The sequence below is a fragment of the Lepisma saccharinum genome, chromosome 3 (genome assembly GCF_977018435.1).
Source record: "Lepisma saccharinum chromosome 3, izLepSacc3.1, whole genome shotgun sequence".
Taxonomy (NCBI): Eukaryota; Metazoa; Arthropoda; class Insecta; order Zygentoma; family Lepismatidae; genus Lepisma; species Lepisma saccharinum.
In genome coordinates, this window is record NC_139231.1 from 120,206,707 (window position 1) to 120,222,497 (window position 15,791).

The 15,791-nt window shown below is 35.5% G+C and overlaps 1 protein-coding gene across 5 annotated transcripts in view; it reads right to left on the reverse strand.

Annotated features, from left to right (window-relative positions):
- LOC145985371 (uncharacterized) overlaps positions 1-15,791 on the reverse strand; it is a 148,910-nt gene that overhangs the window by 4,722 nt on the left and 128,397 nt on the right. For all 5 annotated transcript variants that reach the window (XM_083119322.1, XM_083119323.1, XM_083119320.1 and 2 more), the window contains 6 exons: positions 9,331-9,501; positions 7,537-7,711; positions 6,258-6,358; positions 3,806-3,919; positions 3,065-3,347; positions 1,967-2,047 (listed from right to left, as the gene is read on the reverse strand). In XM_083119322.1, coding sequence (XP_082975448.1) covers positions 1,971-2,047; positions 3,065-3,347; positions 3,806-3,919; positions 6,258-6,358; positions 7,537-7,711; positions 9,331-9,501 — 921 coding nt within the window. In that variant the 3' untranslated portion in view covers positions 1,967-1,970. The remainder of the gene's footprint in view (positions 1-1,966; positions 2,048-3,064; positions 3,348-3,805; positions 3,920-6,257; positions 6,359-7,536; positions 7,712-9,330; positions 9,502-15,791) is intronic.

Genomic DNA, 15,791 nt, shown 5'->3' on the forward strand with positions numbered 1-15,791 from the left:
GATGGCAGAACAGTCAAGCTTGATAATTATAACACTAATTTCTTATTCTAAACTTGTGCAGTTCATAATCAAGAATGGTGATCATGCTTGACTAGTGTACAACTAAAAAGACAAAAGTAGTTCATGGTGGGAAGAATTTGTAATGTAATGTAAAACAGTCATCTAAAACCTTACTTTGGCAGCAAATGCAATGTGTGTAAACAACTAATCAGGTTTATTTCTTTTTTTAAATCTGAAACACAACAATGAGAAAATCTTCAAGTTTTGTTTTCATACGCAAGGCTTTTGTAACCATGGGCATTGTGGCGCTGATGTGGGTGCACTTCCACAGGTGCAAAAGAAGCAGGCTGTGTCTTAAAGTTTCCAGACCTTGCACCCCTAGAATTCTGCATCTGGGGCTTTGTGAAAGACAAATGTCGTAGAATGGGCAACAGCTAAAGGAAGAATCAGAAACTTTGGTGGACGAGGAGTTCTTAGGAAAAGTGTGGCAAGAACTAGAATTCCGATGGGATGTGTGTTGCATAACTGGTATAAGCCACACTGAACTTTTGTAGCCATTTGTGGACATTCAAAGAAACTTGAAGTGTTACCGATTTATACAAAACAAATATCATAGTTGTATTCCATACATACTATAGTTTAGTCAAAATAAATACTTAAAAGTTGTTTACCCTATTATGTTACATCCTGTACTTTACAAACAATGAACAGATTCAACAAGATACTCACATTTTGGAAAAGTATCAAGAGTTGCTCAGAAAGTAATGACTTACAATATTTTTCTTGGAAACTATTTATTCAAAATGTATGAAAATCACTCGCAGTATAACTGAATGTTTCCTTTACACGTTATTTCTCTACATAATCTCCATGGATGTCTAGAACCTTACGCCAGCGTGAAACAAGGGCATGAATTCCTTCCCTGCAGCAGCTCGTGTCCTGTTCACGTAGCCATGTTCTCACTGCACGAATCACATTTGCATCATGTTCAAACCTTGTGCCACGTAGGGCATACCCCAAAGCATAAATAATTGCCATTGCACTACCATTAAATAATAGTAACCCATGGCTCGACAGCCCTCGAAAGGGCCTGGGCCTATCTCCCAGCCAAGAGTCTCCCTCCCACAATCCTACATAGAGGTGTGGAGTTCTTTAACCGGTACCGACTGAAAGCTGTACAGCCAATTGCCAATTGCAGACTTGTGATGCACACAAATAATGTCATTGGCATGCTGCAACATGACTGGGTTGGTGGCTGTGACAGGATGCCCAGACTGCGGCCAATCATGCAGCTCCATTTCTCCACTTCCTGAAGCATTAACTCTCTGCACCCAGCATCCTACGGTACTCCTATCAACTGCAGAAGTTCCATACACAGCACACAACTGTTTGTGAATGTTTCCTCAACTATCTTTCTCCACCACTAAGAATTCGATTACAGCTCATCGTTTGTAACGTGTGTCACTCACAAGATGCCATTTTCATGGACCACTACCATATACTTACACACATGTGGGCATTAAACTTAATGTTGCTAGCCTTCAATTTGCATACTGCTGTCTTCATTCCGGAATGAGAAAAAAAGTGGGTCATTACTTTCTGAGCAACCCTCGTAATTCATTGTTATTGGTATTATTCCAGCTACAGCGAAAATTCTACTTTAATCGCAGGGATGGGGGGGGGGGGGAGAGAAAAGTATCCAAACAGTGAATTCCAGCAGTGAAACAGAAACTGTGTTTGAATCGCACATTGTTAAAAATTACATATTTTATGCCTCCCTGCAATGGATGGTGATGACGTTGACACCATTTAATCAAAGGTCACCAGGTTCAATCCCCAGCAGGACCACATGGTGGTTATAATTCCACTTCCAGTCCCAGTTAACCTATCTGTGCACAAAGTGAAAAGTGAACCTAAAAACAAACTCAAAATTGCAGATTTCAATTTTTTCCAATTTAAGACTTACCTCTTTATTTTCCATCATCATCGTCCTGTCCATCATCTATAGTAACAACTTCACTAATTCCATGGGTTCTGGGAATGTTGGCTATGAAGAGAAAAAAAAAAAGCATCAATAATATTTTCTATGAGTTACATGTGAACAATATATGCATTTTTCTTAAACCATTAAATGAGAATACTTCCAAAGCCATTAGCCCATGCAATCGTGCTTTGATTTGTGTGATATTTTTTTGTCACCTTAATTTGAAACTGAATAGTTAAAAATCCATCATTTGTAGAAATAGGAATCTCAATTGTTTTGTATTTGCATTTTACTCAAGAATGACAAAACTGTAACAGGCAACAATTTTCACTAACTTCTTTACAAGAGTACACAAATCCTATGAAAGCCATTTTCGGCTGATATTCACACATTCAAAATCGGAATTATCACATTCCTACCCTAAAAACAGCAAAGTACTCTCCTGTGCATTGCACTACGCCATGAAGGCGTATTAGGGGGTGATCACGGCCAAAGGTAGGGGTGATGTGATCAGCACCATGTCCCTGGTCACCTTTACCCCCCAAGTTTCCTCCAGGTACCCACTTTATATGATGCTGGGTGGGTGCCGGAGCCACTTGAACAGGTGGAAAAAATCCAGGTTCTCGTCTGCTGGGGATTGAACCAGGGTCAGATGCACTAACGACTGCAGCTTCCTACCTTAAGGAAAACATAATGAAACTGCACTGTATCTAAAGATATCTATCTGGCAGTTACGAGGAGATAGATAATTCATTATATTGAGTTCACGTTCAGTTTTTCTGCACACTTTTTCCTCACAATCGATTTTGCCACTTGTACAAGCAAGACAAAGCCATCGGACAGGTGACTAAATCAATTGCGAAGAAAAAGTGGAAAATGGAATGTGAACTCATTAGAATGAATAATGAAACTAGTTATCACAAAAGTTATAATCTGTCACTAATATCGCAGAAAATTCAATATAAGGATGAAAAAACATCACATCTCTATGCATGCATGTGAACAGTGTGTATGTGTCTGCAAGTGATTAGCAACCACGATGTTGTTCTTGCCAAAGTGAATGTATTGAAATGTACTCACGGTGTTGGACTGGAAGCATTGGGGTAGCACCAAGCTGCACTTTTGGAACAGACACCATCTTCGTCCTGACGAAAGTTGTCGGTGGATTTGCAGTACGAGCCATTGGCATGTTATTAATACCTCTCGAATTGGGATACACAACTCTCTTCACATAATAATTACCCGATGTTCCTGGAACAGCAACATTTTGCTGCATCTGATTTTGCAATTGCATTTGATTTTGCAATAAAATACTTGCATTTTGCCTCAAAGTGTTATTGAAATTAATGTTGTCCACCATTTGCTGTAGAAGGGAAAAACAAAGAATTATATATTATAGTATTCAATGCATAATTCACTTTTTAAGTTAACACAACTTGGTGAAATATGAAATGACACTTTGGTGCTACAAAAAAATTACAAAATGTCAATATCAATACATTAGCCCTGTCTACAAAATTTGATCTGGAAAATACATTTGTAAAATTTATGGATGAGTTGATTTTCAATTGTCGGCAGGTTTCCCCACCTCCACATCACGTCAATATAACTGGATTTTCCTACTTATTCAATCAGGACTTCAGGAGTAACAAAACCAAACACCCGTGTCCTACTTGGGACCCCTGGCATTGTAGTCCGCTACGAGAACCACTCCACCATGGAGGTCTGATGATGCAAAAGAGAAGTTTGAGAAATATTAATTGTTATAAAATAATCAACACTCTTTATAGATACATACTAAGAACAACTGTAGCACATTACCTGGAATCCATCCCCCTGCTGCGCCATATTCCTTCTCCTATTCAAGTATTCATTTATCTGAGCGACAACTACACGTAACTGATGTGTCAGCTGCTCTTCAGATGCAGTAGGGTTCTAGAAAGAAAATAAAGATATTACCAATATAAAAATTCCAAACTTGATTTCCCAAATTGCTTATTCTTAACTAAAGCATGACAATGTCTTTTTCATGGTAAATAGGTTTTAATATTGCAGATGATGTACCCTATTTCCATTTTGTAAATGTAACTGGTTTTTCGGATTAATTTCGAAGGAGCACTGCCTTCATTAAAAAAGGTTATAGCACCTAGGATGAATACATATTAATGACTTGTGTTTGCATGATTATGATAAACAACTACAGTGGAACTCCAATTTTACATTCCTGCATTATACATTCAACCTTGATGGTCTGTCCCAACATACCAAGATGTAAAATTTTTCTTGATTTTGCATTTTCCCACATTTTAAGTTTTTCCAGCTTGGTCCCATGAAAACATAAAACGGAGGTTCCACTGTGCCTTATTGGTATTTTTGGTACATATTACTTTGTTTCAGTGCTGGTTATAGGCATAGGCATGGACATGGGGTGGGGCTGGGGGCAGTTGCCTACCTAATACTCACTTAAAAATTTAGGTAGAGAAATCTTATTACAGTTATTAAACAATATTATTCTCTTTAAAAAATATTTTCAAGCCAACAAAAGTTTTCAGCAACTACAGTGGGTTATTTCCTATGCAATTGGACTATCTCACTTTGTTCTCTCGCAAATTTCTTATTATTAAGACTCGCACATTTTATTCGTTAGCCTAGTTGTATTGCACCTACATGGTCGCAGAATAAATTGGTCACACATTGGAAATGAATAAATTATGTGTAGTTGATTTGAATCTGCTGTACGAAATCATGTTTATATGTAAATTAGTCTGAACCACAGAGAAGGAATATAAAGAGGGAGGGGAACAGAGAACTTTTGTGCTATGGAACCTGGAATTATTCTAATAGTGATTTTTGGTGTTTCTGGACTATATATGCCCGTTTAGTACCCATTATTACAATAAAACAGTGAGATGGAATGAGGTTATTTTTTCCATTAGGTTGATTTCATCAAAGCTTTTGCCTCTCTTAATCAGAGGGTCTGAGCATGCCTATGGGAATAGGTAACTTTCTCTCTCCCTCACTTTCCGTATTTTATAGCACACTTCATACTGATAATGTGCGAATTACTCACAATCGAATATCAACTAAAGGTTAAAAATTTAAAAATCAGTAACTTACGTGTGTGAGCATGAGATTGGTCAAACAATGTTTCGAAGGTTATACTACCTCCTTCTTCAGGTTGATGCGATGTTTTCAGACACCTGACATGGTGCCTTGTCGAGAAAGTGTTGGTTGAGGATTTAGGTCAAAAGGTATAGGAAAGAACACTTACTAAACGGATGTTGTAAAATATAAAAATAACAAAAGAATGTTCCAAGTTGCTGAAGGCAAACTGCCGATTGGTACACGTTCTTTTGTTTTAATAGAGTATTGCGCGGTTTTAAGTATGTATATTTTACAACATCCTTTTAGTAAGTGTTCTTTCCTATACCTTTTGACCTAAATCCTCAACCAACACTTTCTCGACAAGGCACCATGTCAGGTGTCTGAAAACATCGCATCAACCTGAAGAAGGAGGTAGTATAACCTTCGAAACGTTGTTTGACCAATCTCATGCTCACACACGTAAGTTACTGATTTTTAATCTTTTAACCTTTAGTTGATTATAGCACATTGTTTTTTCTTTCTTGTTTTGTTTGGTAACATGATGATGATAAAAAACTCATTGAATGTACCTAAGAACCCTGTGCATTTTTTTAAAATAAATATGTGATAGTAAGTGAAAGTGGGGGCTCCAACGCAGGAAAATAGTTATTACTGTGACCTTGGTTGGTGTGAGCTGTCTCAGCTTTCATTCTCGGTGAGACCCCCCCCCCCCCAATATGTCCAGATTCTGCAGCAAAAATTTTAGAGATACTGAATATCACTGAAAAACAGCAATTTGAAAAAATACTTCTCCCAGCATGGTGAGGGACAACTGAGGAGCTTATAGAAATGAAGTTGTGAGCTCAGGTCTCAAATGCCAGAAAAAGATAGTGGCGATGGTACTCACTGTGCAGACCACACATCGCCAAAGGAAAAGCTGCTTTCTCTGACCCTCATAAGGCTGTTTTAGTATGGTTCATGTGGTTCTCTCCCAGGGTGGTTTCCATAAAAGCAATCAGTTAAAAAAATAGAACTTATTTTAGTTTCCAAATGCCAGCAATATAAAATCCTCGATATTTGCTTTTCGCTCCATTGTTCTCTTGTATTTTGCCTTTCCAAAATAAAATAAAAAACCTAGCCTATGGTAGCATTTTGCACAGAAATCTTTGGCTAGGAAGAAAACACTCACCTCTCTCTTTAGTACCTCCCTCAAGGCAGTGATTGACAGTGCACCTTTCTGTTGCATCTGAGGGAACTGCTGCATGAAGGGGAAATTCATTTTCGGGAGACCTGTGAAAATACAAAATAATATCATAATGATAAACCTTACAAGAGGGTAGGGATGTAAAAATTATGAACTTCTTGTACAAAATGTATAATTTTTAAGGCCGAGCCGATACCAAAGTACTGGTATCAGAAAGCATCAGTGCAAATTCCAAATTAATACTATTCCAAAGTCTGGATGACTTGCAAGGTCAGAAAAAAAAAGAAAAAAAAATACTGCATGGCACTTGAGCAGGATATAAATATCCTCGAAATTATGCAAAATAGAAAAGTTTTATTGAAGATTAGGCTCACACAGGACACTACGTTTTAGTTTGGCAACAGCATTGCAGAGATTAATGGATTTTTTTATTAATTATCTTAATATGAATTTATGAATATTTTAACAAAAAAAATGGAATAATGACATGGCTTAGTACCAATTACATTATAAAATTCGTATGTAAATACTTTTGAAAAAGTTCTGGGAAACCAGAACGAAACATCGTAGATAAAATAAAATAAAAACCACTAAAAATAACTGTTTAGATTATTTTGCATCCTTTAAATTGTTTTAATTTCAAAGTGTCAGCTTCAATATTGATTGGTATCAGCTCAGGTGTAATAATTCTAACTAATTTTTCACCAACATTGAGTCAGAAAAGTTGATTTCATAATTAAATGACAATATTTTAATATTACGATTCTCTTGTCTGTAATTCTAGGAATATTTTAAAGGGAAATATTGGTAGAGTGAATACGTACATATTAATATCTCTCAATATTCTTTATGACTTTTAAGTTACACATTGTTTGAGGTTTTGTTCTAGGTCCACTTTATGCACAGTAAGACTAATTGGGACTGGACCTACAGTTTATAGTGGGATCTGAACCACTATGTGCCTCCACCGGGTATCGAACCCGGGATCCCTTGATTACAAGGCGACAAACCTACTATGTTGTTGTTCAAACATTTGGTATTATTACTGGTGAGAATCATTACAAGTATAAGCAGTCATCAATTCACAGTGACATTGGCTCAGTCTTATTAATACCCAAACTTCAAACATTTCACTCAACACACACACACACACACCAGTGTATTAAAACGAAGCTTGAGCCACGTAGTAAACCACCTGCAGTTATGACAATGTAAATGCTCAAACAAAACATGATTGTCAAGAAAACGGTACACATTTACATACCTGTGTTTACAACTCTGTCCATGCCCTTCTTCAAGTTCTCATATTCCTCCCAAGCTGCTTTTCTCTCGTCTTCATTAAGTTCCTCTTCTTCCTTATTTTCCAAGAGAGAATCGTGCTCGTGGTATGACTGTATCCAATTCTCATGCTCTGTCAATAACTCAGCAAGAAGGCGATCCTGAAACCAACATAAATGATTATGAACTACCTCACGCCATGAACTGAAACTTGTTCCTCACACAAAATAGGAATAATTTAATTGTAGAATAAATTACACTATTTCATGGAAAAACCGATACTTTTCTGGCATTTTGGTCTCAAGCAGAGTCTGCAAAAATGCCATGCAACACTTTCACAGTCTAATTATTCTAGAAATTATGCAAAATTCACGGTTTAGACTCATTTTGCACCAATATTGCATGAGAACTGCATTTTGAGATTTTGTAACAAGTATTTTAGTATCCTGATGCAATTCTTGAATGTTTTGAAGTAGGGATGTGACGAGGCTGAAAATTTACCAATGCCGATGTACTCACTGATAATTTTTGGAAGCGATACCGATATTTAACCGATTCCAATACATAAAATTATTAAACAGATATGGGATGTTATTTTTAGCATGACAAAAATAAATTTGCTATGTACATTTGTATTGCATATCATATGTATATACACATATATTCTCAAGAGATGCGAATGTACATTTGCATCTACAAAAGGTGGTTATATGAACCTTTAAGAACAACATGGATTCTCAAGAGATTTTACATTAGTACACAAGCAGTTCTTTGAAATGCAAAATGAATTCCTGTTCTTAATGTTGGAAATTTACTGCTGCCAGATTCAACTTCAGAAACACGAGTTTTGGAAGCACTTCAGGAAGTAACCTACTTCTCTTATCGCAAATCTGTTCAGCAACACTGATGGAGCAGGTATGCCCAAGTATTTTATCAGCACTTGCTTTAGGTTTGAATACTCACTTTTCAATTTCCAATACAACAGCAGATCCTGGTTCAGCAATATACGGTTTTATTTCCAATTTTGAGTTAGGTTGATCCTCTGAATGAGATTTTGCAATAATTTTATTACAAAAACTCTACAATAATGATGAATCATAACCTAATTTTCAATAAACCTTACAAAACTAAAATATAAAACTTATTAGAAGATAAAACTCTAGTATAATCTGTACCGGTTTAAATATCGGATTTTTGCCAATGCCGATATGTCAATTTCTGCCGATTTTTATACATCTGTAATCGGCTTCGGCACATCCCTATTTTGAAGCAAAAGTCTGGTAAATTGATGCTTACAATTGGGGTGGATTACTCACACAGAAATATTAATCACTACTTTGAACAACTTTTAAATGTTACTATTTTCAAGCATCAGTAAAAGTTTGGGTGGAAGTTGCTAAGAGTATCACCATGGGTTCAAAGTAGGGCCACATATTTATGATGAATAAAAGATCAAGATTTCGGTACAAAAACTGGACACATTTTGGAATCAAAATTAGTGTATAAAATGGCATTTAGGTGCCTAAATTTCATTTAAAAACTACATTTATTACACAAAATAAACATTTCCGATAAACACTTATGATTTATAGTTATCAGAGTATTAAGTTTCATTGAAGTTCACTTATATAATTTCATGACAAAATGTGGTAGGAAAACATACATTGCACTTTTCAAAAACATGAAAATTACAATTTGCTATTTCAAGTTTTGGGTTTCCTTCAAAAAGACGAAATATGCATGTGGTTCAAAGTGGTACTGGCTCAGCCTTAGTTCTCACCTTAGGTAGAATTGGAGTTGCCCTCTTGGACTTTTCTTCAGGATTGTAAGCATACAGTTCATTGAGATCAGATGAATTGAAGTGTCGTTCGATCTGCTGTTCATCAACCACCCTGCACGAAAGGGAGAGCTTTGTGACCTGCCTGTCATAGATCTTTTCTTCCATTGTTCCCTGAAAACAAAAAGATTGCTTTTATCACAATTTGCTAAATGAATTTGAGAGATCACGGAAGCTATATCTGCTACCTGTGCAGCACGGACATGACAAAGTCAATTTGCTGATGTATGAATTAGAGATGGCCATATCCGGATAAAATTTTATCTGGATATCAGATAATTTTCTATCTGGATTTCAAATATCTGGATATTGGTTATTCTGATACTCAGATATACAAATTATCAGAATATCTTAATTGTTTTGATATTCGAATTATACAGGCAGTTTTATATTTCATCAGTTTTGCGGGTTATTCCCATATTCTTTTATTCATGAAGTTCATATTTTCTACAAATTCTTCATCAAAGCTGTACTATCAGAATATCCAAATTATCCGGATATTTGGAGTATCTGCATATTCAGATATCCAAATTATCTGGATTATCCATTGCATCCAAAACATATATAGGATAATTAGAAATCCAGATTTTGTTACCATCTATAGTATGAATATCAGGCAAAACTGGAATTTCAAAGGCAGTATCAGAACTGGTAAAAATTTGATATTTGGAACAATTCTGATACTCAACTTCATATCTTCAAACAAGATGGTGTTTTGTTCTTGTGAAAGCAAAAAAAAAATGTACTTTTGAAACTCTTCTTTTTGTTCTGATGATTTCTGTCTCATTTGTATGTAAGTGCTTCTCTACCAGTTACAATTCTCTGAAGATATTCAGAATGTACACAGAACATTTATAATGGTAGCACTTGTAAGCCTTGTTTCCATGTTAATAAAACATTAAAATGCTGACCAAGGCATACTTTTACAGTATAAAAAATATACATAAAAACGTAAAGTTTCCACCCTCTAACAGGGTCTTCTTCAGACGAAACTTCACAATAAATGTATTTATTTATTGTAAAGTTTTGTCTGAAGAAGACCCTGTTAGAGGGTGGAAACGTTACGTTTTATGTATATTTTTTATACTGTAAAAGTATGCCTTGGTCAGCATTTTAATGTTTTAAGAACATTTATTTTTAGCATGCTAGAAATAGTATTCTGCTTCTATTAAACAATTAAATACTCAGGATGGAACAGATTAACCAATACTCTTATCAGTATCGACCAACATAAACATATTGGTTTTTCTTAAAATTGCAGATAATACTTCCAATATTCATGTGAATAGGTTGCAACTGCAAAATTCTGCTGTTTTGTAATTATTTTCATGAATTTAATGGTATAATTCATATACCTAGTTTTGTAATGTCTAAATATGCAATTTCATCTTCAAAGACAAATGCTATTGCATTCACATAGATTCTTCTTCAAAGACAAAAATGCTATTGCATTCACATGGATTGAGAGATTTATGAGAGAGGCTAATTGGGTCCTTTTGCATCAGAAGAATATAAGTTATCAGTAAAGTTTATACCATTACTATTATCAGTTTCATCAGAAGTTTTACATCAGCCAAACTTCAAATATTTATAACACCCACCCGCATACATACATATTTAACATCCTGGAAATATCATACAGTTCCCATGAAACAATTACGTAAAAAGGATTTTTTCGATTTGTATGTATTCAGGGTAGCTACGATTTTTTGATTATGAAATTCCCTGACTTTTCCAGGTTTTCCAGACCAGAACATGTTTGTTGTCATGATTTTTGCTTTTGAACCTCATGTTTTTCAATATAATATGCAGGCACGTTAATTATTATGAATATGAATATACACAGTTATTAGCTGAAAATTTACCAAGTGATTAATACAATGCTGATCAACGAAAAAATAAAAATTATTGTACTTCCGCATTTTCACTAAGTCTTTACAATTAAAGTGGTATTAAAAATCAATAAAAAAATGTGGCATATATCAAAGCTTTACAATGTAACCTGTATACAACCTCAATTATATCAATACAAATAAGAAACAACAGAAAATTAGGTCATGTACCTTTAGAAAACATGCAATAAGTTTAATGATTATATTTTTTAATTTATTGAAAATAGTACATATTTCGGAAATTCGGAACGTGAATGGGGCTGGTGACCCAACATACACCTAAAAAAATATATATACGTGGGCCATTCTTTGGAATCAAATATCTCCATTACTTGAGTTTTCCATATCCTGGAACCAATTTTATATTACGGAAAACAGAGAAATCTGTCTATTAAAAGGTAACAGTTCCGAATGTTTTATGATTTTTTCAAATTTTCCTAGCAGGAAGACTAATTATCATAGAATTTTGGCAATCATTGTGACACAAAATTTGAACCTTCCTTAAAATAATGAGCACTGTTTGGATTCGAAGTTATTTATGTTGAAAAGAAAACTTCAAAACACCATACGCAATCATACACACTTCCCACAGATAAGGTATTCTCCAGCTGACAAGCGACAGTAAGTATCGTAAACTAGTGGGAATGAATGTAGAAATAAATCGGAATCTTAGTAGAGTGCATTCAGGGTCTTTATTTTAATTCTAAGACAACCAAACCTGACCTTCCTAACCTAACCACAAAAGCATATATTGACAAAATCTTAAGTAATTGCTAAAACTCTGCAGTATGTGTTAGCAGACATACTAAATTGAAATCGAACCATGTAAAAGTTGCATTTGTAGTATGATGAAATCGTAATAAAACAAAAGGAACTTGGGCCCATTTTCACCACTTTTCAGCATAATTTTATTCTACACACAAAAAATACGTAAAATTACTATCGGCATCAAACCAACATTCCTAACCTAACAACGATGTGTGACCAGCGTAAGAACCTATAAAATGCTATTGATCTCCGATACGGGGAGAAAAGTGCGTGCACTAGAAAATAAGAGGATTAAGTTGAATAAGGGTTTAATCAGGATTAGATTTTTAAAACAATGCAGGAAAATGGGGGTTCTACCAAACTGTTTAAAATGGGGGTATAAACCGTTGAGTGTAGGCATGATTGAACAAAAACAAGAAATACAGTTTAAAATACTAGGGAAATGTATTAGGGAAGCACATGGACAAGTCGAACGTCTTAATAAGGAATGCTATAGATTACATTTGGAAGTTAGTGGGGAACTAGACGAAGTGACGTGGAACCGCATTGAAGAGAGACACTTTAGAGCTGTGGATAAAGCCAAATTTAGGGATAGTAATACTATAGAGAGGAAATTGATGAAATTAAAATTGAATAGGAAGGATAATCTAGAGAATAAGAAACAAAAAACAGAGGAGTGGGGAAATAATGAGAACATTTTAAATTTAACCACCCACGAACCACCTAAAGATTTGATTAGGATAATGAACAAGGGGCAGAAATTTGCAATTTGGGGTAGAGAAACTTGAAAAAGAGGAATTCATAATAGCAGCAGAAACGATCGTAACAACTATTGACGAAAGGGAGGATAAAACTGAGGTTAGACAAAGGATACGTAATATTGTAGAACAACACTTGCAAAAAGAAATTAAAAAGGAAACGAACATGAAAGGGGGAGATAGAACACGGAAAGAGAAAGTAAACGAAAACCTAAGACGCGATTTAAAAAATGTAAGAAAATGGGTGAAGGCGAATAACGTATTTCTAATTAGGTCTGATAAAGTAAACAAGATGGTTATCATGGACAGAGAGGAATATCACCAAAAATTAGAAGATAGCTTTAAAGGTAACGATTTTGAGAAAATAGAGAAAGACCCTATTAATAAGATTAGAAGAGAGATCAAAAAAGGGGTAGAGACAAGCATTACATTGGGCACAAGCGAAAAGAAAATCCTTATTAAGGAAATTAAAGTTGGCAACATACCAATTGCTTTTGGAATACCTAAGACACACAAACAAGGCATACCACTTAGACCTATTATACCAACATACGAACATCCGGGATATGGGCTAGCAAAATTGCTGGTAAAAAGAATAAGGAAGGTAAATGAGAACACCCAATATAGCGTTAGGAATGCCGTAGAAGTTAAAGAATGTATAGAAAATCTGGAAATTGATGACGAGGATACAATAAGTAGTTTTGATGTTGTTAACTTATACCCAAGTGTACCGAGGGGGCGGGCGGGAGATTGTTTACTAAGGTGGCTGTTAGAAAAAGGAATAGACATCCTAACTGCTTGGGAATATGTACGATGGTATAACCTTGTAACGGAATATAACTTTTTCTATGTCAATGACAGTATTTATAGACAAAAAGAAGGCTTGGCGATGGGAAACCCCATTTCGGGTATAGTAGCGAGCATTTTTATGCACTTCATTGAGAAGGCCGCTTTGGAAAAAACAGGAATGGGTATTAAATATTATGGGAGATACGTTGATGATATCTTGATTATAGGAAAGGGGGTAGCACTGAACAAGGTTTTTGAACAATTAGAAAAACAAGACGAAAGAATAAACTTCACTAGGGAAAACTTAAGCGATGGAAAAATCAATTTCCTGGATCTTAGTATCTTGAAAGAAGGGAATAGGATTAGAACAGGAGAACATCATAAACCCCTATCGGGGAACTTATATATTAACAAGGAATCGGCGCACCCTGAAATAACAAAGAAAAACGTATTCCTTAACTTTTTTATTAGGGCCGGTAGACTATGCAATAATGAAAAAGAAAAAGACAATGAAATTCGGTGGATAAGTAAAACAGGATTAAAAAACGGATACACAAATAGAGAAATGGATAAGATAGCGGAGAGAGCACGGAAAATTATTAGGAAAGAAGGGGATCAAAAAGAAGGGGAAAAAATCGAAAATAGGAGGGTAAAGTACGTTGGCATCCCTTACCATCAATCCGTATCGGAAAAAATCGGAAAAATAACGAGAGATTTTGGAATCGTTTGCGGGATGAAAGCACCAAAGAATGTAGAAAAATACTTCACCGATTATAAGAAAGGAAAGACAACTAGGGAAATACCGGAAAAACAGAAGGGGGTTTATCGAATAGAATGCCAATGCGGGAAGGAGTACATAGGACAGACAGGCCGAAATATGGGTAAAAGATGGAGCGAGCATGAAAAGGACATAAGGGAAAAAGTTCCCAAAACGGGTCTCTCAGAACATATTTTGGAAAGTGGGCATAGAATCGCAAAAAAAAGAGGTAATCAGAAAAGAGGGGAGGAAATTAGGAAGAAATGTGTATAAAACAGCGAGTATTTGTAGGGGGGGGGGAAGAATAATCTTAATAGGGACGAAGGAAATTTGGAAGAAGGGTGGATCAATTTCCTCAAAAAATGGGATAAAGCCTGGAAGATTGAACCCAATATCGGTTTCCACGTCACTCCGGAAGTTATGCAAGCTGCAAGAGAGGAACGTGAATTCACGTTGGATTTGTGACGTAATAAGGGGAAACGAGAAAATTAAGGGGAGGGGAAATATTCGTTGAGAATTGACCTTCATGTGGATAGATAAGCACAGTTGGGTAGGAAAGGCCAAACCTGCAGGTTGCATTGTGATTTATGCAAGTTTTTTAGAATTTTAACTTTTTTAACTTTTTTACCTGTGAATAGGTCTACTGTACAAGTTTTATTAGGGAACGGCTTGGTTTTTACGTACTTCTAATAGCAAAAACTTAATATTTTAAATGTACCCTAACCAACCCTTAACCACAATCCTCATATTACATTTTTGACACAGTACTATGCCAAGTACTTAGTTTTTATACGAACCTGAGGAAAGAGATAGTCAATCTCTGAAACGTCGTTCTACAATAAGAGCACTATACTCACATACGTAAGTACAATTTTTAACTTTCCTTTTCTAAAGGCAGAAAGTATTACATTGTCTTTGGTTCAAGGAGTACACAGTTATTGCAGATCCAAAACCAAAGAACTGTCCGAACACCAACCTTCTCCGCTTCACGTATCAAAAGATTGATTGATTGATTGATTTAGTTTATTTTACTTCGCGTTTTGTGCCTCTTGGCTAATTTGATGGGGATGAGTGATGAAAGGATGAATGGACATTCACAAACAACCAAGCCCGACCGGGATTCGAACCCGGGACCCTTGGCGTCGCAGCGCGATGTGCTAACCACTCGGCCACACGAATCAAAAGAGAACGGGTTCCAAACGGGTGTGTTCTTGAATAATAATAATAATAATAATAATAATAATAAATTCTTTATTTCCGTAGACCCATATCCATGGGTGTGGAAAACGTCATACAATACTAAATATTACAAATGGAGTAGGATTACAATGAAAAGAACAAAATGCCAACACAAAAATACAAATAAATCATATGGGTTAAAACATAAACAGTTATAACTTGTAAAAGAGAAAATACAAATATAGAAGACATACAATATCT